We start from the raw sequence: 26,855 nt of genomic DNA, 5'->3' as shown, positions 1-26,855 counted from the left end.
TGATTTGTAGTTTTAAAGCTCATTGAAGATTTGTATAATTTGTCTTCAGTTTTAGTAACTTTATGTTGTGTTCTAGCATGTTCATAATAAAGCAAATTTAATTGCAGCGGTAAACATAGAATATGGTTAAAAAGATTTACTTCTATTACTATGTATGTGTGATCTGTGTGTGAGTAATCCTTGTGTCTGTGGTGGCTGAGGAGAACAGAAGAGGGTGTTTGATCCCCTGGGGCTGGAGGAATAGGCAGTTGCGAGCTGTCTGATGTGGATGCCGGTAACTGAACCCTGGTGGTCTGTAAGAATGTCAAACACACGTTAACTTATTAGTCATCTCTCCAGCTTCCGTAGAGCATATTTTTAAAGAGTGAATATTTTTTCCTACTTCTTTAGTATAAAATCAGATATTTGCTGTTCATGGTAGGGGAAAAAAAAATCCATCTAGAACAGTGGTTCTTAACTTTCCTAATGCTGCAACTCCTTAATACAGGGTCGTGGTGCTCCTCAACCAAAAAATTATCGTTGATACTCCACAACTTTAATTTTGCTACGGTTAGGAATTGTCATCTAAATATCTGTGTTTTCTGATGGTCTTAGCACCCCCGTGAAAGGATTGTTTGTCACAGGTGGCAAGTACTGGTCTAGAACATGGACTGAAAAGAATCTGGAGTCCTGGCTAGCATGTGGAAGTGACAGAAGAAAGGAAAATTTCCAGGAAAAATCTTTTAAAAAACCTGTGCTTGGGCCCTCATTTATCTCCATTTTCTGTACTTAGGTGGCTTTGCAAAGGTCAAACTTGCCTGTCATATCCTCACGGGAGAAATGGTAGCTATAAAAATCATGGATAAGAATGCACTAGGGGTAAGTTTGAAATTCTTTTTTACTTTACTTGTATGAAATAATGGGTTCCATTGATAATTTTTTATATAGTAGTTATAGTATATTGATCACTGATAATTTTATATATGAGTCATAGTATGTTGATCATATTTATCTCTCATGACGTTAAAACTTAACTTTGAGTCAAGGTTTCCATATATACAGTAGGGTTAGGGTTGGGTTAGGGTAGGGTTAGGGTAGGGTTAGGGTAGGGTTAGGGTTTGCTGTCTTAGGCTCTTGTGTTGAAGTTGGCCTTCAACTATTGATCTTTCTGCCTTACCTTCATGAGTGTTACGGCTGCTGGTGTATGTCATCATATCCTACTAAGAAATATATTTATCTTTTTATATGTATGTATACATGGCATGTGTATGGGTACATGTGTATGCCCATACATGTATAGAGGCCTGAGGTTGATACTGGAATCTTCCTTGATGCTTTCCACTTTATTCTTTCTAAGGCATGGTCTTTGAGTCAAACCCAGAGCTTGCTGGTGTAGCTAGCCTCACTAGACAGCTTGCTGTGGGGACCCTGTCTCTCTCTTCTGAACCTGGAATTATAAACAGGCTGCCATACTTACCCGGAATTTACGCGGCTTCTGGGGATTCAAATTCTAGCCCTCCTGCTTGCACGGCAAATGTAAAGATTTGGGGGCTCGAGATATGGCTCAGCAGTTAAGAGCACTTGTTCACTTCCAGAAGACCCAGGTTCCATTCCCATCATCCATGTCAGCCACTGAACATGGAGTCAAGCATCTGTAACTCCAGTTTCAGGGCACCCAGCTCCTCTGGCTTCTGAGGACATCTGGAATATCTCTCTCTCTCTCTCTCTCTCTCTCTCTCTCTCTCTCTCTCTCTCTCTCTCTCACACACACACACACACACAATTAAAAACAATAACAACAAACCTTACTAAAGAAAGCAAGGACCTTGGGTGGTGATATGATGCTGTTGGTAAGTGTGGTATGTAAGCATGAGAACATGAGTCTGGACTCTAAGCTCTCCCAGAAACAGTTGAGCATGGTGGCTTTGTACAACCATAATCTCAGCGTTAGCAAGGTGTACACAGTCTAGCCTATTTGGTGGGTGCTAGGTTCAAGGAGAGACTCTCTTGGAAAATCGATGGGTATCAATTAAGGAAGACACATAGACTCTATATGCGTCTGCACACGTGTGTATATATTGACGTATACATATCCCCCACACATACATATACCACACTCACAAAGACCTGTGGTTTTCATGTAATCTGGATCCAGGCATAGTGGTACATACTTCCAATCCCAACACTCAAGAGGCAGGAGGAGGAGAAGGATTGCTCCAAGTGCAAGGTCAGCTTGGCCCACATAGCTAGGTCAAGGCTAGTCAGGGCTGTACAGTGAGACCTCAGCAGCAGCAGTAATGAGAGGTACTTTTACAAGTAACTAATTTCTTTGCGACTCCTTTCTTGTCCTTTAGTCCAGACTGACCTATAACTCACTTTGTAACCCAGGTTGTCCTCAGACTTGAACCTCTTCCCCAAGTCTTCAGACTGCTAGGATTGCATCCAGGCCTGCTAATGGCGTCTCTGTGATTTCTCTATTTGAATGGTCCCTTCTACACTAGTCTGAGATTCTTTCAGGAATTCTACTGTGTAGTAGCTTTTTATCATTGTGGCAAATACTTGAGGGAAACAATTTAAAAGGAGGAATGATTGAGTTTTGTCTTGTGGTTTGGGTTCAATAATCCATTGCTTTGGGCCTGAGGTGAGGTTGATGTCATCATGGTTTGAGCATGTGCCTCAGTGGCAGCTAGGAGACAGCATGCCTTTGCTAGTAGGCGTGCTCCTTTATTCCACCCACGCCCAAGCTGACTCAGGGGTGTCACCGTGTTCAGTGTGGGTCCTCTCTGAGTCCTAGAGGCTCCTAGCGTGTGCTAGCTAATCTCCACCAACTCTCGCTGACAGGTCAACTGACACACTTACAATGATTTTGCCTTTATAAAGTTCCTCAGGACGAGTTTCGTAATGCTTTTCTGTTTTTGAGCAGCTTGTTTTCAAGCTAGTGATAGCTACCTAGTTTAAAGTTGTTGATGCTTGCTTGGAATACTTGCCAGAGAGTTTGTTGCTTGTCTGAACTGATGTTTTGTCAAACAGAGCGATTTGCCCCGAGTCAAAACTGAAATTGATGCCCTGAAGAATCTGAGACATCAGCATATATGTCAGCTCTACCATGTGCTAGAGACAAAGAACAAAATATTCATGGTGCTTGAGGTTAGTGGTGGGCTCCAGACAACTAAGAGTGCTTGTTTGCTTTTTTAGTAGTTGAGAGAGAATTCTGGAAAATTAGAATAAATGTTTGTTCTAGTTTCATTTCTGTGGCTGTGATAGAATAATCCTTATAGAACATAACTAGGGCGGGAGGAAGGGTTAGCTTAGTTCCAGGTTCACAGGAAGGCAGAGCAGCACAAACGTAGCTACGGGTAGAGAGAAACAAATAAATGCTTGCTTGTCTGCCTGTGCTCAGTTTGATTTCTCCAGTCTTATGCACAGTACAAGACCCTGTCTAGGGAACAGTGCCACCCATAGTGGGCTGGGTCTTCCCACATCAAGGAACTTAGTGATGGCAGCCTCCCATAGACATACCCACAGGCCAGTCCCGTATAGACAATCCATGACTCTTCCCAGGTGATTCGAGGTCGTGTTAGGGTAATAAAGTTAACTGTGTTGTTATTTGTTCTTTTCTTTTACCTTTATGTGGGTTCCTGGGATGAAAGCTATCTTGCTGGCCCTTTTTGTGCCTTTTATTAGTATATATTAATTATACATAATGTGTTATATTGTGACATTTAATACATATTTTTATGTATGAAATATATTTTATGTTTATGAATATTTTGCCTGCATGTCTGTCTGTGCACCATTTGTGTGTCCGGTGCCTGGTGACCCACAGAGGGTGTTGGGTCCCCTGGGGCTGGAGTAATAGAAGCTGTCAGCTGCCATGTGGATGCTGAGAAATGAACTTGGGTCCTCTGCGAGAACAGCCGATGCTCTTAACCTCTCAACCATCTCACCAGCTTTCTATATAATGTATTTTTGACCATATTTGACTATCTCTTATTATATTCTTGTTATCACCATGGGTCCCTTCTTCTCAACTAGCCCCACTTCTACTTCTATGTGTTTTTTGTTTGGTTTTTTTTTTTTTTTTTTTTGATAACCCAGTGTTCTCTTTTTTTGAGGGTTGGGTACAAGAGCATGGCTACCTTATTAATGGCTATATCCCTGAAGAAAATGTTTCTCCCTCCCTTATCAATCATTAACTGTATAAATCCTGATGAGGGGGCTTTGTAAGCCCTTTTTCTTAATTACTTTTTCTCCTGTAGATCAGTGTATGATTGTGTGTCAGACATCTGTGTGCTTGTGGGAATGCATGCTTGCACACATGCATGTGGAAACTCAAAGCGTCCTTCTATCTTGTTCTTTCCCTTACTGGTTAAGACCAGAGCTCTCACTGTTTGGTTAGACTGGCTGGCCTCCAAGGAGCCCCAGGAGCTGCTTGTCTCTGACTCTGTGCTGGGATTACAGATTTGCGTTGCCAACTGCAGGCTTTTATGTGGGTGCTTGGGGATCTGAACTTAGGTCCTCATGCTTGTTCAGCATGAACCCCTAATGGGCTCTTTTTAGGGAGATTAAAAATCAGTGGTCTTTGGACAATGACCAGCAATAATTACTGGAGAAACAATAATTACTCCTGCTTTTCATTTTTAACTTTAGATTACTATATTAAATGTGAATTTAAGTTGAAAATGAGTTTTAGTACTTTGCTATAAAAATATCAGGCCCAGAGTGAGCTTTTTAAAATCACAGTGATAGTTGGTTTAACTTCTGTTTATTGGTACTAAAACTATTCAAGGGAAGAATTGCTGTTCGAATTCTGGAGTAATTACTGTGTTGTTGGATCCTGAGAGTGCAGTTCATTCACTCAGTTCCCTTGCCTTTGACGTTAAACTAATATTGAGTTTGCTATGGTTTTACTTTCCATTCCTGGGAAGTGATTTCTGTAATGTGTGTAAGTGAGATTCTCGTTGTTTAAGTACTGTCCAGGAGGAGAGCTGTTTGACTACATCATCTCCCAGGATCGCCTGTCTGAAGAGGAGACCCGAGTCATCTTCCGCCAGATCCTGTCTGCAGTCGCATATGTGCACAGCCAGGGCTATGCCCACAGGGACCTCAAGCCAGTGAGTGGTCCTGTCACCCTTAGATGTTTACCGGGACTTCAGCACGGCGTGCCTCATCAAGTACCCACGTGCTCTGCTTTGAAAACCCCCCCGCCCCCACTTCTGCTTCTTAGGCTTGGGTTGTTGTCAGAATCTGTCCGTTCACTTTTCTTTCTTAGCATTCTCATGACCCGTTATATGCTCTTTGTCAAGATTTTATCCCTGGGAAAATTGAGTCATCCAGTATTTTCCATTCAGTATTTTCTTTTGTTGTTGTTGAGACATTGTCTACCTATATATAGCCCAGGCCCACAGTATAGCCTTGGCTGTCCCCATCTTGAGCTGGTCTTAGCCACCCAAAATGCTGAGATTATATTCCTTTAGTTTTTTTTTTTTAAATATTTTATTTATTTATTATATATTATGATTACACTGTTGGTATCTTCAGACACACCAGAAGAGGGCATCAGATCTCATTTCAGATGGTTGTGAGCCACCATGTGGTTGCTGGGAATTGAACTCAGGACCACGGGAAGAGCAGTCGGTGCTCTAAACTGATGAGCCGTCACTCCAGCCCATATTCCTTTAGTTTTAAACCATTCCCCCCTGGCTGGAGAGATGGCTCAGTAGTTAAGAGCACCCGACTACTCTTCCAGAGGTCCTGAGTTCAATTCCCAGCAACCACATGGTGGCTCACAACCATCTGTGAAGAGATCCGATGCCTTCTTCTGGTGTGTCTGAAGACAGCTACAGTGTACTTACATATAATAAATAAATAAATAAATCTTTAAACCATTCCCCCCCAAAAAGGGGTAACTCAGCAGAACTGGCAGCTTCTACCTTTAAAGGACTGATGAAAGATGTGAGCACTCATTCAGTCTTTAGGATCCAGTGTGTGTGATAGTGAATGTGTATTCAAATAACTTTACAAGTCAGGAACGTGGTCAGTCTGCGGCATGGTTATCCCTTTTTAGTTTTTTGTTTTTTTTTTTTTTTCTTTATATTTTATTTATTTATTATATATGAGTGCACTGTAGCTGTCTTCAGACACACCAGAAGAGGGCATCAGATCTCATTACAGATGGTTGTGAGCCACCACGTGGTTGCTGGGATTTGAACTCAGGACCTCGGGAAGAGCAGTCGGTGCTCTTAACCACTGAGCCATCTTTCCAGCCCTACTTTTTAGTTTTTTTTTTTTTTTTTTTTTTTTTTTTTTTTCGGAGCTTGGGACTTTTTTTTTTTTTTGCAGGGTTTTAAGCAAGTTTCTTTGAGCTTCCCCAACCCCTACTTTTTAGTTTTTTTTTTTTTTTTTTTCTTTTTTTCAGAGCTGGGGACTGAACCCAGGGCCTTGCACTTGCTAAGCAAGCGCTCTACCACTGAGCTAAATCTCCAACCCCTACTTTTTAGTTTTTAAACTGAACTCTTCAGTCTGAGCTCTGTTTAGTCTTCTCTTTGTTTTTCCAGACAAGGTTTCTCTGTGTATATAGCCTTGTTTGTCTTGGAACGCTTTTCTGTAGACCAGGCCGTCCTTGAACTCACAGAGACCCACCTGCCTCTGCTTCCAAGTAGTGGGATTAAAGGTGTGTGCCATCACTTTCCAACTCTCCAGACCTCTCTCTTTTTCTTTCTTTTTGTGGTTCTGGGGAGTAAACCTAGGTCACAGGGTTGTTGGGGACAGTCAGTACTCTTCCCATAGTTGGCCTGGAACTCACTATGTAGACCAGGCTGGCCTCAAACATCCACTTGCCTCTGCCTCCTGACGACTGTCATTAAAGGGGGTACCTATCCCTACCTCTATTTTTTTTTTTTTTTTTTTTTTTTTTTTTTTTTTCTTTCCCATTGGCTTTTATGTTTTAACTTATATTGATCTCAGTTTCAAATAGAAACAACTCAATTATTTTTAGAAATGATTAGAAATGGGGTGTGACATAAGGAAATCAGAATACACTTATCAAAATATCTTTGTTTTCTCAGGAAAATTTATTGTTTGACGAAAATCATAAGCTAAAGCTGATTGACTTTGGTCTCTGTGCAAAACCCAAGGTAAGTATGGAAATAAAAGTACATTTATGTCTAAAGTTTACCTGCTGGTGTGTTGTTTTGCACTGACTTTCACTTAATCGTTATTGTTCAGTTTCGTCCATTTTAAGGAATTTTATCCTTAGCATTAGTATTTTGTAAGTATGCTACATAATTCTGAGATGGAGCCAAGATTGTGAGTCATCACCATAGGTCTAGGATTTGTCCCTACAGGGACGCTATGAGAATCTGGAGTGACAGGTGACATGAAGCCATTACAGTATGATACTGACGCATGTGTTTGTAGTTTGAGCATTTTGCCACTAGATGATGATGCCTTTGTTCATTTGTGTAGAAGTTGAGAATTTAGTGCATCTCTAGTTATTGTTCCCCAAATGGTCACATAACTAAGATTAGTTATGCTCTGTGTCACCCTCTTTCCTTGTTAAAGAAGAGGGAGGTAGATGGCCATGGGCTTCTACAGTTATACTGCTCAGGACTTCCCTGATCTGCACCAAATAGAAATATACTGGTGTTCTTCAGCGTAACTTCTCTTTGAGGTGACTTTGAGTGTCTCAGCTCTGCTGCGGCAGCAGGTCTCCTGTGAGGTGGCTTGTTGGAGGCTTCCTTCTGGGTTCTCTAATGACGGCACTGCGTTGCTAAAATGAGCTGTCTGTACTCATTAAGAATGTTGAAATTGCAGACCTGTCTCAGCCCTTTGTAGTCCCATGATTATTTCCTGCCCCTCAGAACTAGCAAGGTGCAGAGAGAAGCAGATTTTGCCTCTTTAGTTTTGAATGTCTGATTCTTCTCCCACTGATGTCTATTCTGAGATTACCAGTGGGAGCTCGTGTCTGGAAGCAGATGATTCAGAAGGCAGGTTTAAAAAATTCTTTTACAGACATATAAAAGCTTATAAAGATCATCCTTTGGCAGATAAGTTATATTCTCTACAGGAGGTAGTGAGAATGTTTGTAGAAGACTCCATTAGCTTTTTTGTTTTTTTGTAATGGCTGCCACAGATTTAACTCATATAGACAGTATCTAAGAAAATGGGTGGTTTGGGAAAGATGGCCTCAGTTCTGAGGGGCTCTCACTGTGCCACGACCACCTGACTCATTTGTAAACAGAGTTAGAGTTTCTAGATCCTTTGCCTCCTGTAGAGCTCAGCACAGGAACAGCAGTAGCTTCGTTTACATAAGGCCTATCTACGTTTCTGTGGGAGAGGAGGAGGTTGACGGATCACCAGGTAAGGTGGTGATCTGTCTCATCACAGAGTCTAGACAATAGATTAGCAATGCATTCTCCTGTAGACCAGTTGCTTCTTAATGTTCACACAAGAAGGAAGATCTTCGTATTGGCCAAGGTTTGATGTTAAAGCTAGGGGCCTGAATTCTGTGGGTATTCCTTGAATACTTGGGTGTAGGAAATCATGGGTGCTTGGATAAATGTGGGGTTGATTACTGTGCAGATGAGAATCTAGGGAAGTATATAGTTGATCTGACTGATCTGAGGAGAAAAAGGTCTTCACGTGAGGTGAAGTGGTATTGGAAGTGTAGAGCATCTCAGTTGACATGTGCATGTGTGCATGTATACAAAACAAAAAGCAGCTGCAGAGATCTCTATTTTTGGGGATAGTTTTTCATCAGCCTCTCTTTGAGTTCAAAGGCAAGAATTTATTAAAGTTTAATTTTTTAAAAAAGATTTATTTATTGTATGTGTGAGAGAGCTCAGTAACTGTCTTCAGACACACCAGAAGAGGGCATCTGATCTTACAGATGGCTGTGAGCCACCAGGTGGTTGCTGGGATTTGAACTCAGGTCCTCTGGAAGAGCAGTCAGTGCTCTTAGCTGCTGAGCCATCTCTCCAGACCAAGTTTAATGCTTTTAATATTTATTTTTGTTTTCTGAGACTGGTCTCATGTAGCTGGGTTGGACGTTGAACTTGTGGTCATTTTGCTTCTACTGCCCAAGTGCTGGGATTACAAATGTGTAACAGCATGCCTGATTTGAGATTTAATGTTCTCAGAGGCTGTGACTACAAGTGTTTCATTTTTGTGTTATATAGGGCAACAAGGATTACCATCTACAGACATGCTGTGGGAGTCTGGCGTATGCAGCACCTGAACTAATACAAGGGAAATCGTATCTTGGATCAGAGGTAATTGTTACTGATGAGTTTGATGTATTTCTGTCATCCTCATTTTGGTTGCTTTTTGTATAAAGTGGCTATAGTTCGAACTGGTTGGGCCAGCGAGGTAGGGTCTAAGGCTATGATAATACACTTCACTCAGTTTTCAAAGATATTTATTAGTTAACGCAAAGAAAAACTTATCTTTCTTGCACAGCTGACTTGTTTCTTTGTTTTTGTTTTTTTGAGACAGGGTTTCTCTGTGTAGCTTTGGCTGTCCTGGACTTTGTAGACCAGGCTGAGCTCAAACTCACAGAGAGCCACCTGCCTCTGCCCCCTGAGTGCTGGGATTAAAGGTGTGGGTCACCACAGCCAGCTTGCACTTCTTCATCCAGTCAGCGATCGCATTCTCTGCAGGTCAGGTGTTGCTGATGTTAGTGTCATAAAATAAGAAAACACAAGTGGTCAGAAGCTTAGGAACTGGGGCGAATGTCTCCTGTCTTTCCTACGGTCTGGTACAGGTGCCCTCTGGAAGGCAGTAGCACACGGGCAGCTGCGCTCAGCTCTCTTTACCTGCTGCACCTGCATTTCTCATGGAAAACTATGGGGATAAGTGCTGTGTGGGAGAAACTTTGGAAAATACCAACTTACTTAACCTGAAACAGGAATAGATGGGAATTTGTATATTTTAAGGGACTTCATTTTGATGTAAATTTAAAGAATTGTACAAAAATACAATTAAGAAATTTGGTTTGCTTTTATTTACATTTGTAATTATTTATATTTTTCTGTTTGCTTTATTCTTTCTCCATACAAATTTATGCACAGCCTTTTAAAAAATCATACGAATGTGACCTGGACATCATATCCCTTTAAAATTAAGTATTTGTGTATATTGTATTTTTTTTATATATTATCTCTTTAAGGGCTATTATATCTTTATTCTGTGTGTATACTGGGGGCAGCACATGCCCCGGTGTACATATGGATGTCAGAGGATAACTTCTGGAGTTCGTTCGTTTTTCACCTTCCAGTTCCAGGATTGCACTCAGGATGTCAGGCTTGGTAGTGAGTGCCTTTGGAGAGTCTTTCCCTGCTGAGTCATTTTGCCAGCCTGTTTGCTCCTGCATTTGTTTTAAATGAGCCAAATTTTTAATTTGTTCATTTCTTGCATTCGAAGTGCTCTTCCATGACTTCTTGGCCTGAGATTCTTTGCCATAGTCTGTACTCGATACATAGCTGCAACCAACCGCTTTGTCGGGTGGGGTGGGAAGGGAGAGTGGGGGAGGGTATCCTCCTTGATAGCTGCACACACCCCCAGAGGCCCAGCTCTTTAGCTTGTTGTGTGGACTTTAGGTTGATTTGGTGTTCAGCACAAAGAGACTCCATCATCCTGATACCATGGTAAACATCCACACACATACACAATTGCTTGCACTCACGGTTGAGAGCGTTCTTAAGCACTTCCTCTAGAACTGCCCTTTACCCCTTCAGCAGCACTGCCTTCTTTGGCCATGGTGTGGAGTAGGGTGAAACTGAATCTTGAATGTACTTTGAGCCCGTTCCTCTACAAGACTTGGCAATGGCAGGGAAAATGCTTATTTGTTTATTTATTTTGGAAGAATAGTTTATTGAGTGTGCTGTCTGAGGGCAGCAGGCTGGGCAGTAACTGGAGTGCTGCTGCCTGTAGCTTTATCTCTATATTTTCTGAAAGCCAGGAGGAACTTTTTCTTTTTATGGTGTACTGGATATTGAATGTAGGGCCTTGAATATGTTAACACTGTTTCACTGACTAGGTCACTATCCCTTTAGTTCTGTTGTTGATATTTTTTCTTTGTAATTTTGAGACAGGATTTTGCTCAGTTTTCAGTTGGAAACCTGAGGTCCTCCTGCCTCAGCCTTGTGAGAAGGACGTTTGTCCTGTGTGTGTGGTGTGTGTGTGTGTGTGTGTGTGTGTGTGTGTGTGTGCGCGCGCGCGCGTGCGTGTGTGCATGTTTGCTGTGTGTATTAGGTGTCATATATTTATGTGTGTAGGTCTGAAGTTGACATCAGGTTGATAGTTTGCTCATTATTGAGGCGGGGTTCTGACTAGTTTGGATAGTCAGTGTGTCAAGGGAAGCTTGTCTTTGACTTCTGGTCTAGGCGTAGAAGTCACACCACCTAGCTTTTATGTGGTTCTGGGGATCTAACCTCATATTCACAGACCTGCCTGGCAAGGTGTTTATTCACAGAGCGAAACCCATTTTGGATTCCCAGCTGGTCTGGAGTTAAGTATGTAGCTCAGGCTGGCCTTGAGCTTTTGGGTGTTCTTGCCTCATCCTCCCAGCTCTGGAATTACAGATTTAAGCCTTTTTGCTACAGATCCTATAAAATGTGTTGCTTGTACCAACCATCTTTATAGCTTCATTATATTGGTTACTGTATTTTTTTAAGCTCTTTTTACGTTATACTTATGTATGTGTGCATGCAGATGAAGGCCAGAGGACAGTTTATTGGTTTTCTCCTTTCACTGAGGGTCCTGAGAATTGTATTTATTATGATGTTACCCTTGGCAACAAGCTCCTTTACCAGCTGATCCTTTTTGCTGGCCCTCTAGAGTTCTTTTTAGCCTGGAAAACTTAGGTTTTCTTCGTTTTCCTTAACATTTTTTTCTTTGAGACAAGCTATCTTACTGTAGCTCTAGTTGGCCCAAACTCATTGTGTAAATCAGGCTGGATTCCCAGAGATGCCTTGCCATCTGAGTACTGGGATTAACGGTATCACAATGCCTGGCTTGTCTGTTTTCTGAAACATAGTCTTGTATATCTCAGCCTGTGACTTTGAACTTCTGATCTTGCCTCTGCTTTCCAGGTTTGGGATGACAGACGTGTGCATCACATTCAGTTTATGTGGTGCTGGGGACCATGCTTCATGCATGCTGGACTGATCCCCTCAGCTTGGTTTGTTTGGGTTTTTTTCCTTTTAATTTTAACTTTGGGAAAAATACAGATAACAAAATCACCATAGTAACTGATTTGCAATTCAGTTTGTTAAGTACGGTCACATTGTTGTACAATGAAACTCCACAGTTTTCTTTACTTGTAGAGCTAAACACCCATAGCTCATTGGATAATACCTCCCCATTTCCACTAATCTCTTTGGCTTTTGTCCCATTCTCTGTGTCTCTGAATTTGGTTATTCCATGTTAGATACAATTTTAGTAAATTTTTCGTGACTATCTTATATTCTTCAACATGCCTTCCAGGTTTATCTGTGTTATAGCATGTAGGGGACTACATATAGATTGCCTTTAAGAAAACTGCATGTTGTGCATGGCAGGGCATTCCCTGAACCTGGGGCTCACATTTTCTTGACTAGACTGGCAGCCAACATTCAACAGCAGCCCTTCTGTCTTTGCTGACCTTGGAGCTGGACTTTATAAGCATGTGCAAGGAGCCTGTGGGTTCCGGGGTTCTTACCTTGTCTATGGGAGTTTGACTCTCTGTCATTGTATGGTAATAAGAACTGTACCAAAGAGTCCTTGGGCATCCTTGAAAGATGAGAACCTCAGGCCTGCACCAGATTTTGGTCTGGTTGTTGGAAGTTGTAAAGTAGGCAGTTGCCTGCACAGGGCATGTTCCGTGGTGGGCTCTCTGAGGTTCACAGATTCTAATGGGCAGTGTTTGAGCATGCTTTCCTCCCCCAGTTCTTTTTATCTCATTGTCAGTTGGTAGATTTATTTACATTTACTTTGGCTTATAATTTTAGTTAATTAGTGTGTTCTCTCATCTTGTTTGAATCAATGAAGTGAGATGCTTGATGAGGTAGCTTGAAAGTCTAGTTTCTTTCCAGGAGCAGTGGTAGATTTGTATGGAAACATTACTATACTTCTTTCATCTTTTAGTTTAATTTCAGACACAATCCGTTTTGACCTCTCATGGTATTTGGCAAGGCCGTGTTCACTTCCTGTATTGCCACAACTTAATGAATTAGTGTTTGCGTCTCTTAGGCATAAACGCTTAACTTCTGAACTACAACTTGAAACACAAATCACCTGTTGACTTGAAAGGCAAACTGTTCACGTCAGACATCATGGAGTGCTGGCTTTGGTGTGAGTCAGGAGACAGCGCTGTCTCAGCGGGCTCCTCTAGTGCATGTGCACACCTAGATAGCCGAGGCTGCCCTCATGGTTTAACCCTTTCTGTTTTATTTGTCTTTGTCAGAAATGCAGTCCTTCTCCCTTATGGATTTCCAAGGATAAATGAGCGGGAGGCTGTGACTTACAGTTAGGTGCTCTGCCCCTGGGCTGTTGCCAGCAGGGAAGCTCTGTTAGTGTTCTCCACAGGAACAAAACTTAGAGAGTGGAAGAAATATGGATTTGTTAAACTGATTTGTAGATTATCCAGATAATCTGGTAATGGCTTCTCACAGTGAAAAGACCGCGATCTACCACTTGTTCAGTCTGTGAGGCTGCATGTCTTTGCAGTCCTGATCTGCTGCTGGCGTCTGAGAGGTTTCCTCGAGAGCTGCTGGTTTTCATTGGCGTCCTGACATCTGATATCAGCCACTATGAGAGCAGGACAGACAGACTTGCCAGTGAGCGTAAGCAGCAGAAAGCAATGTGTCGTTCTTCCATGTCCTGTGTGGGCTGCTATTGGAAGGTGTGGCCGACAGGGTGGGTCTTCCCTCCTGCAATGTGTGCTAAAGCAAATCAACACTGTGCTTTTAGTTGATTCTAGATGTAGTGAAGGCAACACCCAAGTTTAGCCACTACAGGAGCCATGATTAATAATGCGGCATCATTATTGATCAAGGCCAAGTATTGAATAAATAGTTACTGCTCAGGACTCAAGGAAATCTCAGGAAGGTAGTTCTTATGCTAATTTCTAGCCTACATATTTGAAAAGTCAACCATTGAATTTTATTAAGATTTCTTCATAGGCAAAGGGTTTGCACCATAGCTTACTAGCATTTTCAGATTAACAGGAGGTTTTCAGACTTGTTTTGGATATCTCTCTGAATGTTTACATAATCTTCCTGTGTAACCTTAGCCTCTGGAAGCCTTAAACTCAGCTTTGAGAATCAGAGAGTCAGAGAATGGAGGCTTTGTTTCTTTATGACTTTGTTTCTAGACCTTTGGAGATTCTTTTCTTTTTCTTTTTTTGGTTTTTTTCGAGACAGGGTTTCTCTGTGTAGTCTTGATTGTTCTGGAACATCTCTCTCTCTCTCTCTCTCTCTCTCTCTCTCTCTCTCTCTCTCTCTCTCTGTAGATCCGTTTAAGTCTACAGACCTGTTTAAGTCTGCTGGCATTGAACTCACAGAGATGAGCCAGCCTCTGCCTCCCTAGTGCTGGGATTAAACAAATGCACCGTCACGCCCATGTGGGTTGTTTTCTAGTCAGCATTGGTGTGTAGCTAGAGGAGGGCACTGACTTGAAAGTCAGGGGTCTTCCATTGAGTCAGTGATTCTGGATAAACCTTCCTTTCTGGGCTTTGCCTTAGTCAGGAGAACGATTCTGTGGTTCTCGTTTAACCATCCTGCCTTTTTGAAATGTGTTTTATGTTGCTTTTTTTCTCCCTCTTAGGCAGATGTTTGGAGCATGGGCATCCTCCTATATGTGCTTATGTGTGGATTCCTCCCGTTTGATGATGATAATGTCATGGCTTTGTACAAGAAGATAATGGTGAGTGTTAAGGGTACAGAATTTCAGAATTAAAGCTCTCTGTGCTGCTTATTGTGTGCGTGCATGTATAAAAGTACCAAAAGGCAGATATGTTCCAGGCTGTTGGAAGAGAACACTGTAGCTATTGCTTGGCCATGGTTAAGGGGAATCCTTTTTCTTGGCCTGGATGTTGGTCATACTTTCTGTATTCAGTTTTTGAAAGTTTACCAAGGCACACATTTGTGTCCATCTCTCTATATGATATATATCATAAATCTGTAACACTTTCAGCTTATATTTCATCAAACTTTAAAAAAAATTATTTTATGTATATGAGTACACTGTTCTCTCTTCGGACACTCCAGAAGAGGGCGTCAGATCCCATTACAGATGGTTGTGAGCCACCATGTGGTTGCTGGGAATTGAACTCAGGATCTCTGGAAGAGCAGTGAGTGCTCTTAACCTCTGAGCCATCTCTCCAGCTCCTTGTTAAACTTTTTGAGTAAGTACTATATATATTATATATCATATATCATACGATGTCATACATGTCATAGTGCATATCGTATAATTTATATCATACTTATTCATTAAAAAGTTTAAGTCCAGCCTGGGCTGCATGAGACCTTGTTTTCAGAAAAAGGGAACTTTTTGTTGGCATTGTTTTTGGAGGTGCCATCCATCTCTTATTCTGAGACCTGGCTGACCTCAGACCTCTTGTGAAGCCTAAGAGTGTCAAAAAGAGGATCACACCTAGCAGAGCCAAGCAGAGCTGGCAGCAAGGGATGGAGGATGTTCAAGGTCTGCATCTTCACGCCCAGTGCTAGAAGCACTCAGTGCTCAAAGCCCTTGCTTTCCAGTTGTTTTCCAGATGTTCCTGCCCAGTGGCTTGAGGGAGCTGGAATCTTACTGTGTTGACATTACTCAGTTTTTCTCCAGGAACCCCAAAGCCGTTGTGAAAAGAACAGCTCAGTGGGTCATCAAACTCACCAGTCTTGGTGCCAGGCTGCACGGTGAGGCAGACTCTCAAGTGCACACCTCATTTGCATTCAGTAAAAGAACAAGGTAGCAGGAAGGATACACTGAACAGTACAGGGTACCTGAGTGTTGGTATATTCAGTTTCAGGCTGTTATCTAAGCCAGGAAGCCAGGATTCTATAAGATGAGTGACTGTTCATGGACTGCTGGGCTGAGCTAGGGTAGCCATGATGGTCTGGATCTCCTCACTTTCCCGTGAGGAGTGCTGTGGTTTGGCCTGTCTAGACCTCAAACTACTATATTCTTTCCTTTCCTTTGCTGTTACTGCAGATTCACACTCATGCCAGATGTGTCATTAGTATATTAATTATTAATATGGTTTAATTAGTATATTTGAGTGCACTAGTGGATCTTGAATAAATCTTTTTTAAGATTAAGGGACTGGAACTTACCTTAAAATAATATGAAAGTGTTCTGCCCTAATAGTAAAATCCAAGGTTTTATTTTTGGGCAAATTAAGTGCCTTTGGGATTGTATGAATGGCAGAACATGTCTGATTCTTGTTTGGTAGAGATTTGGCCTTCCTAATTAATATTATTTACTAATACTGTGAATTCTTTGCTTCTCCTACTTTGAATTTTATTTTTTAGTTTTTCATGTATTTGCAAGTTGAAAATTGATTCAAATTAGGATTTTTATGCATTATTGTGGAATTTAATTTCACACATTATAGATTTTGAAATTTATTGTAATCTTGGCTCAGAACTGTTGTTCCGAGTCGCGGTGTAATACCGTCTGCTGTTGAATCTAATTAAGGTGTCGTATCACTCGCCTGCAGTCTGTATCTGCCTAGAACGTCCTAACAGTTCTCACCTGGACTAGTACCACTCTCTCTTCTTGGCCTGATTGAAAGACTCAGCCATATTTGACACACTATGTAACGTAAGAGGCAACCTTCGTTTATCTTTCGCATTGTTGGCTATTTTAACAAAACGCTGAAATGTAATTTTCAGCATGATTACTTAGAGATTTTGTATTAATCTTATTAAAGTCACTTATTCATTTGCTATCACTGTATTTGAAGACAAGCATGACCATACTTCAGTTCTGGCATACAAATATTAGAGTGGCCTACGTAATTTAGAAGTCAAAGTTGGATAGTCTGAAGGTAAAATTGCTTATCAATTGTTACTTTCAAATTTAAAGAAAATGAGTAAGTTGTTTCTTTATGAGATTATATTTTTAAGATTTTATAGAGTTGACTGTGGTGCTGTCCTCGTGTGTTGGAAACTGCCTGCCTTTCTTAGCTCCGTGTGCAAAATGCACAGTTTCAAGGCTGCTAGGATTCCAGGATTATGCTTAGCCAGAGATCTTCTCCTCCACTTGGCTTCCACCCACTGTTGCGCCTGCTCCTATTTGGAGGGTAATGGCCTTTTAAACAGAGAAGGACTAAGGTGCACAGCCCTGGCTGGCACAGGGCCTTCTGTGGAGATGCCCCTCCTCACGGCCCTGTTCTTGAGGTCTTCTCTGTTTGGTCTCGGATGTATATCTTACTGTTTAAGTCACCCCTCTGTGTACTGAAGGCAGAGCAGAGAGTGCTGCATCGCCCTCTGGTCCTTTTCTAGCCTCAGGACTGTTTTGTCCTGTAACAGGTTTCTCAGCTTTGGCTCTGTGCTGATATTTGGGACCAGCTCATTGCTGTAGGTGGGGAAGCCGAGCACTGGGGTGTGCAGAACATTATGCTGTACTTACTAGAGCCCGGGGGTAACCTATCCTGCACTCCCCAGCAGAGCACAGGCCTCTGCTGAAAACTTCTCATGCTGGGTGTAGTGGTACAGTTATGTGGAGTATTCCTACCTCTAGCTAGGAGTTTGCTTTCTTTTTTTCTTTCTTCCCTTTTCCCTCTTTTGAGTGTTAGTTTAAGGGTATAACATTTCTTTTACTCTGGTAGCTGTGAGCCTGTATTTGATATTAGAAAAGCTGGGAGCCTGGAATCAGGCTCTTCCTCAGGCAGAGTGTGCTGGTGGGAGAGTGGCAGTTGAGGAGGAGGAGGAGGAGAAACCCTGGCGGAAGCAGTGGGAGTTGCTTAGTGCTTCTGGAGTCAATAACTTGAGGGTGGTGGCTTAACACAGTTGAGATTTGCTCTCTCACAGTTGAGGGTGGGCACATTTCAGCGTAGAGGAGGTCAGGGAGTAAGCAGAAGCCTACAGCAGCCAGCATGGGGGTCACCCAGAGCTCACGGAGTCTTTCTAGTGAAAGACATGGCAGAGGAGCAAGTTCTGCTCAGGGACTCAGGTAGGCTGTGACCATTTGGTAAGCAGGTAGGCAGGTCCATCTCTTCTCTCTATTGGACCTTGGTGAGGGCAAGATGAAGTTTATGAGGGATGGGCAGCTGGGCAGTTTGCTGCGTGTATCCTTGAAGGAGCACTAGGGTAACAGATGAACACCACATACATCTTCTCCCTGTGGGGTGGGATTTGCCCAGAGTAAGCGGCTCATGCTCACTCATGTCTGGGTTTGAGACTGGTCTCATATAGTCCAGGCTGACCTAAGGACCTGCTGTGTAGCTTAGGGAACCTCGAACTGCTCTCCTGTCTTTAGGATTGCAGGAGAGTGCCACTCCTCCTCGTTCTACACCGTGCTGGGGACTGAACCCAGGGCCTTGTGCATGTTAGGCAATAACTACCAACAGAGCCACTTCTCCACATCTAAGTTTTTGTTCGATTACTTGAACATAATTTCATGCTTACTGACCACTTAAATGTCTTATCAGTATTCTTGCCTACTTTTTTTTTTTTTTTTTTTGGTTCTTTTTTTGGAGCTGGGGACCGAACCCAGGGCCTTGCGCTTCCTAGGCAAGCGCTCTACCACTGAGCTAAATCCCCAACCCCACTTGCCTACTTTCTTTTAGAATATATGCTTTTTGTCTTAATTTCTTCCTTTAGTCAAAAAAATATGAATTGAGCACCTTATACACACTAGAACCAGGCACTGTTAGGTCAGCAGGATGGCAAGACCTGTACTAAGGAGCCTGTGTTGGAAGGAGTGGGGCATAGAATAGAGATTGATGGTGTAAAGCAAGTGGGAACGACTGGTGTAGGGTGCTGTGGGGAAGGTGGGCAGGCCAGGGCAGGCCAGTCTTCACTGGCGTTAGGTGGAGATCTGAGGAAACCGGCGCCTACACTCTGCTGGTGCCCAGCACAGGCATGGCAGACAGAGGGAACCGAGTGCTGAGGCCTGAGGTAGGCTGCTTTCACTAGTGACTATAATTTGGTGAGGGAGAGCGAGAGAGACATTGGATGAGCTTGAGAGGTAGCAAGAGGCAGATGGACAAGAGGAAACAGACCACCCTGAGCCAGATGGGGGAGCCATTGTGTGGAAGCTTGGAGTAGTGAGGTGCCATGACTTGCCCCAGTGTTTGAGAAGAGTGTAAGAGTGCAGACTAGACGGCAGTCGATGGCCGGTTAGCAGCCTCTGCAGCGTCATAGATGAGTAGTGACATAGTGACATAGTGACATAGTGACATAGATGAGGAGGCTGGGGATGCTGTGAGCACAGCCAAGATGCAGATGAGTTGAGTGTGGGTTGAGAGGAAGAGTAGTTAAGAGTTGACGTTGGCAATGCTTCCACCACTCCTGGGCAGGTGGGGGCTGCAGCGGTGGTGCAGGGTGATTCGCAGACCTTTCGTGTGACTGAGTGTATATGGTATTCGTTCATCTAGGCAGGAAAGGCTTTTCCCTGATGACTGCTGATTGTGTTAGTGCTTTGCTGTTTAGAAATGTAATGTGTTAATTTTGTGGGGATAGTCTTACAGTTTTTGCTTTTGCAATCATGTCTGGAACAATTCTAACAATTTCCTTTGCTTTCCCCCTTGCTTTTCTTTACGTATTCTTAGGATTTTGTATTTGCATTTAATTTGGGTGAAGTTATTTTTCATGCATGCAATGAATTAACACATTCAACTTTAGGTTTTCTTAAATAATTATCTTGTTATTCTAGCATCATTAAAAAATTTGATCTCTGCCCTAAGAAATTATGGTATCATTTCTCCAGAGTTGGGAAAGGGTGTGTTTGTGTCAGGTTCTATCAAAAGGTATTCTGACCTGACTTAAGGTTTAGCAACCTCCTGGCCTTGTCTTTGGTTGATGACATAGTGCCCATGATGTCTCAGTTAACTAGGTTGTAAGCGTCTCTCTCCTTAGCGCCTACCGTTCCCTTGTTTGCCTTAGAAAATGCTTGTAGATGGCTACAGAGATGGCTCAGTGGGGGAAAGCACTTGCCCCACAAACCAAGAAGCTCTGTGGGAGGGAGCTGACTCCACAGAGCTGTTTTGTGACCTCCACATACTTTGTGGCACACATGTGCCTGCATTCACATGCACATGCTCACAGAATAATAATGTCTTAAAAAAGAAATTGACTTTTGTCACAGTGATTGAGAGCTCTGCCCTATGACTTATTTTTGTTCAGTTTTGGGGGTTGGGACCAAATCCAAGGTTTTACACATTTGCCAGGGAAGCTCACTGCCACCCAGCTCACCCCATCCACTGTGACTTCTGTTTGTTTCTCTGTGTAGCCGTGGCTAGCCTGGAACTCATTCTGTAGACCAGACTGGCCTTGAACTCAGAGATCTGCCTTTTTCTGCCTCCTGAGTGCTGGGATTAAAGGTGTGCACCACTACCACCTGGCCACTGTGACCTATTTTAACCATGTTCTGCTGTCGAATATACCTTGCTGTTGCTTCACTGCAACAGCTAATAATTGCTCTGAGATATCAACTCCACTTTGCTTTGGCAGTATAAAACCAGTGTAGCATTCTCCTGTTGTTCATGGAACCATGGTATGGATTCCAAAGCCTTCAGTTGTAAGGTTAGTGTGGGGTTCCACGTCGCTCCGCCACAGGGCTCTGGCTGCTCAGGGAGGCAGGGTGCAGGAAGTTGACCATGCTCACCCCACTCTGCCACTGGGTGGGTGTTGGGCTGTGGTAAGCCATGGGACACTGCTCTGGGTATGGGGAAGCGCAGTCTGCATGTGGGGCACAGCTGGAGCTGGCTCGGGAGTTCCTGGCCTAGAGGAGGTCGGTGCTGTCGGGTTCTCAGTCTCTTGGGCATTCTTGCACTGATAGGGAGCCAAGGAAGAGCTGAGAACGGAGTGGGGGCCCGCGGAGCTGGATCTAGCCTGGGGCCAAGGGGGAAAAGAGAGGGAAGCTCCAGCTCATTCTGAGGGGATAGTCCTTAGAGACTTGACCTCGGCATTTATTGTCGTGGTAGAAAGTGGATATGAATAACCATGCCCTACTTCTCAGAGTGGGCCTGAGATTAAATACCTTTTGTAAGGAGGAGTGTCTGGGAAGGAAAGTTCATTGGCTAAGCCTCCAGGCCTTTGGGTACTCATTATAATGGAGATCTGTCTTGAGCCTGTGTAACTTGCCATGTCCTCTACCTATGGAGGGACTTGGGGTGTTACCCTTACATGATTGATGGCCACAGATCTATGGAGGGCTTCGGCTGGTGACCAGTCTGGTTTCTTGGGAGTCAGGAGAAACACACCAGCCCTTTCAGGGTCACCCGGGTTTCAAACCTCAACCGGGAACCAGGGTACCCTTCATGGTCTCACATTCAGTATGTGTGGCTTCAGTATATTTGTCTTCAGTATGTGTGTCTGTGTATTCAGTATATATATATATGTGTGTGTGTGTGTGTGTGTGTGTGTGTGTTTTATAGTCTCAGTGCTGTAGTCCTTTTCTGATACATGGATAATTTAGAGTTGATGATTGGATTTCATTGACTGGATTTTGTTCTTTTCGACAAGAACTGGGAATTGTTCTTACTGGCAGTGTTGACTGAATCTTGTAGTTGGTTAGAGAAAGTTAGAGGAGCAAACCTTAGCATCTCATTACCTTAGACTATCAGCAGGCTGGGGTGCACCTACATCTTAATGTTTCTTTGCTTTTTTGCAGAGAGGGAAGTATGAAGTTCCCAAGTGGCTGTCTCCCAGCAGCATCCTGCTTCTCCAGCAGATGCTTCAGGTAACCTTCCGTATTCACTTGCAGTAATAGAAGCTCACTGCATTTGTTTGATTTAACTTTTCATATCTGTGCAATTGCTGCCTTTCTTGTTACCTGTGAGCTTAAAAAGGATTCCACGCATCATGTATCCCGTTCTCTCTGAGAACCTCTGCACTGGTGTTGTAAACGCAGTTGCTTTAGACCTTGCCCATCTTTGATGATGCGCCCATTTTTCATATTTACTTATTTATTTATGCATGCACTCATCATTCAGCAGCCATTCTGTTTCTCTAGCTCTTGCATGCATGCTAGGCATGTGGAAGCCACTCAGCAGATGCTTGCATGAGCTGATGTGTAGGCTGTGGCCTGTGATCTAGTAGAGATCTGACGTGTGTTAAAACACAACTTAGTGGGCCCCATTCCACCGTCTGATCTAACAGATCTGGGGCAGGGCCAGGCATTTGCATTTCCAAAAGGCTCCTGAGTGGTGCTGATGCTGATGGTTTTGGGGCCACTTTGAGAATGACTGATGGGATGAAGGTGAAAGTCTAGGTAGTCATCTTATTCATCAGTCAGCAGTGGGCTTCCGTCCTAAACCTTTGTGATCTATAAAATGGAAGGGGCGTGTCTGAGCCCACTTCACTGCTCTGGGTTGTATTGTAGATACAATGAGTTGGAAATGCTTAGAAAATGAGTGTATTATTAGTGAGTTATTTTACTGATTGTGTTACCCGAGTATCTTCCAGTTTCCCATCGATTAAGCCATCTTTCCCTTTAATTTAAAATGTGCCTCAGGCTCACCCACCTTGATTGAGTAGAGCCAGACCACCAAATCTCCATAGTGAGATTGAAAAATGCCTGGGCCTTTCTTCTAGACCCCAAACTTAATCTTTGTTGATTAATTTTTCTCTGCTCACATCTGAACATCACAAATGGAAGGGAAAGGTGTGCTTTTCAGCTTGTTCTGTGTGATTGTGAGTGACTCGGAAGTAGAGATTGCGTATTCAGTGTGAATGCCCCGCACTGCACGGCCTTGAATGCTCAACTGGGGAATATTTCCCATGAATAGGTTTTCCAGCAAAGACTATTACATCATACAATAGGTTGACTGAACTTCATGAATAATGTCCATACCAATGAAGTCCGTGTTTGTTAAACATTTATCTTGTAGGCCTGTGTCGGTTGCTATAGTTTTCTTGCCTCAATTGCCTGTTTAAAAGAATTCATTCCAAGGCCATTCTAAGGTCTTTGACAGCGTTATTTGTGATGATAACGTTTACATCTATTCTGGTACATTTTGAGTTCTCAGGAGAAAGGTGTTGTAGTCTCTGTTTGAAATGTACTTCAATGGCCACTAGGTGGACCCAAAGAAACGGATTTCTATGAAAAATCTCTTGAACCATCCCTGGATCCTGCAAGATTACAGCTGTCCCATTGAGTGGCAAAGCAAGGCTTCTGTAAGTATGGCGAAACCCAGGCGTTTGTTTTCAGAAGTTTGTGTGACTTCAGAATCCGCAATGCTCTAAACACGAAAGTCAATGTATTTTTTAAACATAGTTGGACTGACTCCGAGGAGACTTAGAACCTAATCCTATATTGCCTGTTAGTCTCTGGCCAGTGAGTGGTTCCTCACCCTGTACTGCGTGCGCATAAATCACCCGGAACCTTAAAAAGCAGGTCCTGCCTCCTATTCCAGTCCTTACTGCCGGCAGGCCTCCTTCCACTCTACAGTAACTATTTAGTGAGTGCTTCTAAGAGCTCCCGGGTGTTTGCCATGTGCAGTCAGGATTGTGAATACTGCTCTGCTGCTGCTGTCATTGTTGATTTGAGACAAGGTTTCTCTGTGTAGCTGTGGCTGTCCTGGAACTCATTTCTGAGGACCTGGCTGGCCTTGAACTAAGAGATCTATCTGCGTCTGCCTCTGCTTCCCTGGTGTTAGGATTAATGGCCTGTGCCACCAAGGCCCGGGTGCTCTGGAGTCCTGAAGGAGTGATTTAACTCTGCCTAACCTGTTTATTCATTTTAGAAATAGGTTAAACTTCTCTGCTTTCCAGTTATGACGTCACATTAGCTCTCAGACATCTAAGTCTGAGGAACACTTTGTACCTTTAACTTATTAGCTCATTAAAGTAACAGTAAGAGTTGAGTATAGCGACACATGTCTATAGTCCCAGCCCTTGAGAAGTTGAGTCAGGAGGATTGCAAGTTTGAAGACAGCCTGATCTATACACTGAGACTATCTTTAAAGAAAAAAAGCAATCAGTAAATCTGTTACATATTATGAATACATATTTTTGTGAAGAAAAATCATTTAAAAATAATTGGGCAAAGGAGTGGCATGTTGATGTCTTTACAAGCATCTGTGAGGTCTGGGATAATAGAAGATACCTGTATAGTCTTCTGTTTCTGCATTTAGAAAATGCAACCTTACCCAGACAGAAAGAGAGAAAGGGGCAAGTATTTCAGTAGCCTTTTCAGATAGTTTCTGATAATTCCTTAACTCTTGTTCGTTTCTTTTCTAAAAAAATCTTTGTTTTAGTTTATGTGTAGATACTTGCCTGCACCCTGTGACCCAGGAGGACAAAGGGAACATGGGGTCTCCTGGAACTGGAGTTGCAGATGGTTGTGAACCACTGTGTGGGTGTTGGGAACTGAACCTTGGTCCTGAGTAAGAGTACTGAGAACAGCCTGTCGAGCCCGCAGTTTGTTTTTATAAAGGTTAGTTGAAGGTGGAGTATGGAGTCACACCATGGAGCACTTCGGATTCCCCCATAAAACCCCCTGGCTCATGGCTCTTTTCTCCAAATACCACTCTGTATCGGTCATGTGGGAAATACTTGTGCATTGATGTGCAGATTTCCCGGTGCTGACACATTTTTTGACACAACTACCATCAGTTTATTCAGCTTTGATGAATAATTTCTCAATGCCCAAATCTGAGTGACCAGTAAGGAGGGGTTTTCTATGACTAAAATGCCTGTTGAGGCTGCACCCCAGTCACACATTCTTTGCTCAGGACAGAAATAGCTTTGCATTTGTCACCTCCATCTTATAATAAACACACACACGTGCATGATGTTGACATGAAATAGAATAATTCTTTTCTTGCTTCATCAAGTATTTAATTGAAACTGACTTATTGGGGGAATTGTGAATACGCAATTTCTGCAGAAGCCCCGGTTTCACTCACTGTCGTGCTATAGCTCGTGTGTGAGAAACACTAGTGTTATAAAATTGGTGTTCACTTTGGAGGTCCTCAGGAGACTATACTCGAAAGAGTGGTCTTCTGTACATGGCATACTCCTTTGTGTTCTCACAGGCACATGTAATGTACACACATGTGCACACACCACATTCACACCGTGTACACACACATGCATGTACTTGTACACATGTAGCTTCATCACATATGTAGTTACAAAAGGGAGTAGTGCTTTTATAGTTTTTACAGGTAATTAAGACTGCTCTCTACTTCTGCAGTGGCATATGTCATGCACATGGATTGGAATAGCTTGGGAGTATGTCTCAGACATGTTACATGTAGACAAATGGCATATTTGCTTTCTGCAATAATCACATCAGTGAATATACATACTCAGTAACTAGCTAGTCTTAGAAAAGTGAACTTTTGTTTCCAGCCTCTACTCTTGTCCCCATGTTAGGGCCATATAGGCTGACTAACCCCCTCTACCCTATTTTCCTGTGATGGTTAATTCTCCGTGTATCTCTTACCCATATTCTCCTTGGCCCTCCATGATATAGTGGAGATCTATTGAGTAAATGCAACCTAATCTATTGACTACCAATGGCAGAGCCCAGGAGCCATTTGAGTGTCTGAGCAGTCAGCAGAAGGAACGGGGAAACTGATGTGCCCCTTGTGAGGTGGAGATTGGGGGTGCAAATGCCTGTGTTCAACCATTGGGGGTCATCATTTCTCCACGTGTAGAAGGCTTTGCCTGTCTTTGAGCCATGATTCTAATGGGATAGAATACACTACTGTTCATGTTAGAATAGACAACAAAATGAAGTATGTGTCTCATTGTTTGTTCTTGAGACACAGTCTCTTGTAGCCCAGGCTGGCCTCAGACTTGCTGTGTAGACAAGGCTAGCATGGAATTTCAGATCCTCCTAACTGTGCTCCTAAGGAGCCTCTTGAATTTAAACAAACATCAGAGGTTTTGTGTGTTTGCTTTCTGTTCTTTTTTTTTTTTTTAAATTTGGGGCACAGTCTAAAGTAGAACCTAATTTTGAGTGTTCCCAGTTTTATTTACATCTTAATATAACTTCTGGTCAGCTGTGGTGGCACAGGTCTATTATAATCTGAGCTCCTTGGGAGGCTGGGCAGGAGGATGACAAATTTGAAGCTGATCCTGGAAACACAGTGAGACCGTCTTGGAAAAAAGGAAGGAAAACAGTTAACTGCTAATCTGGATATTGGGGCGCATAGTTGTAGTCCTAGCCCCTGGGAAACCAAAGCAAGAGGAATGCCATGAGTTGAGGCCAGCCTGGGCTACCGTGAATTCTAGGCCAGCCAGTGAGAGACACTGTCTTAAAGTTAAAGAGCACATCTTTCCTGTTTTAGAGAACTCAAGTTTTCATCCCGGCACCCATGGCAAGTAGTGGCTCACGACCTTCTTTAACTACAGCTCCATGGAGGGGTCCCATACTGTTGGCCTTCTCAGGCCCCAAGACAGACATACTTAATACTCTTAATCTTTCCTAAAATATTCAAAGCAGTACTGGATAGATCAATGTCTAACTTCTGAAATTTTCACTGGGAAGTACACACACACACACAGAGTAATAAAAATAAGCCTTTAAAATTTGCTAGTATTTGTTGAATTCTACATTAACATGCTATTCTAAGAGTCAGGCCCTGTATCTTACTATGGGACGATATGGGTAGAATTCTTGGAGAGTACTTTCTGGTAAAGCCTTGTTCTGTCATTCGGCCTTTGTACTGGCTCTCTGAATTGGGGCTATTACTGCCCTCTTTTGCAGATGGAGCA

At 42.9% G+C, this 26,855-nt stretch overlaps 1 protein-coding gene across 1 annotated transcript in view; it reads left to right on the top strand.

The window, feature by feature from the left end:
* The window catches only part of Melk (maternal embryonic leucine zipper kinase), a 60,073-nt gene that overhangs the window by 5,365 nt on the left and 27,853 nt on the right, over positions 1–26,855 (top strand). The window contains exons 4-11 of the mRNA XM_032891431.1: positions 773–858; positions 3,010–3,126; positions 4,950–5,093; positions 7,047–7,115; positions 9,159–9,251; positions 14,785–14,883; positions 21,799–21,867; positions 23,205–23,303. Coding sequence (XP_032747322.1) covers positions 773–858; positions 3,010–3,126; positions 4,950–5,093; positions 7,047–7,115; positions 9,159–9,251; positions 14,785–14,883; positions 21,799–21,867; positions 23,205–23,303 — 776 coding nt within the window. The remainder of the gene's footprint in view (positions 1–772; positions 859–3,009; positions 3,127–4,949; positions 5,094–7,046; positions 7,116–9,158; positions 9,252–14,784; positions 14,884–21,798; positions 21,868–23,204; positions 23,304–26,855) is intronic.

Source organism: Rattus rattus, chromosome 1 (genome assembly GCF_011064425.1).
Source record: "Rattus rattus isolate New Zealand chromosome 1, Rrattus_CSIRO_v1, whole genome shotgun sequence".
NCBI classification, from domain to species: Eukaryota; Metazoa; Chordata; class Mammalia; order Rodentia; family Muridae; genus Rattus; species Rattus rattus.
The sequence above is the reverse complement of the archived record's forward strand: the minus strand, read 5'-3'. Positions and strand labels throughout refer to the sequence as shown.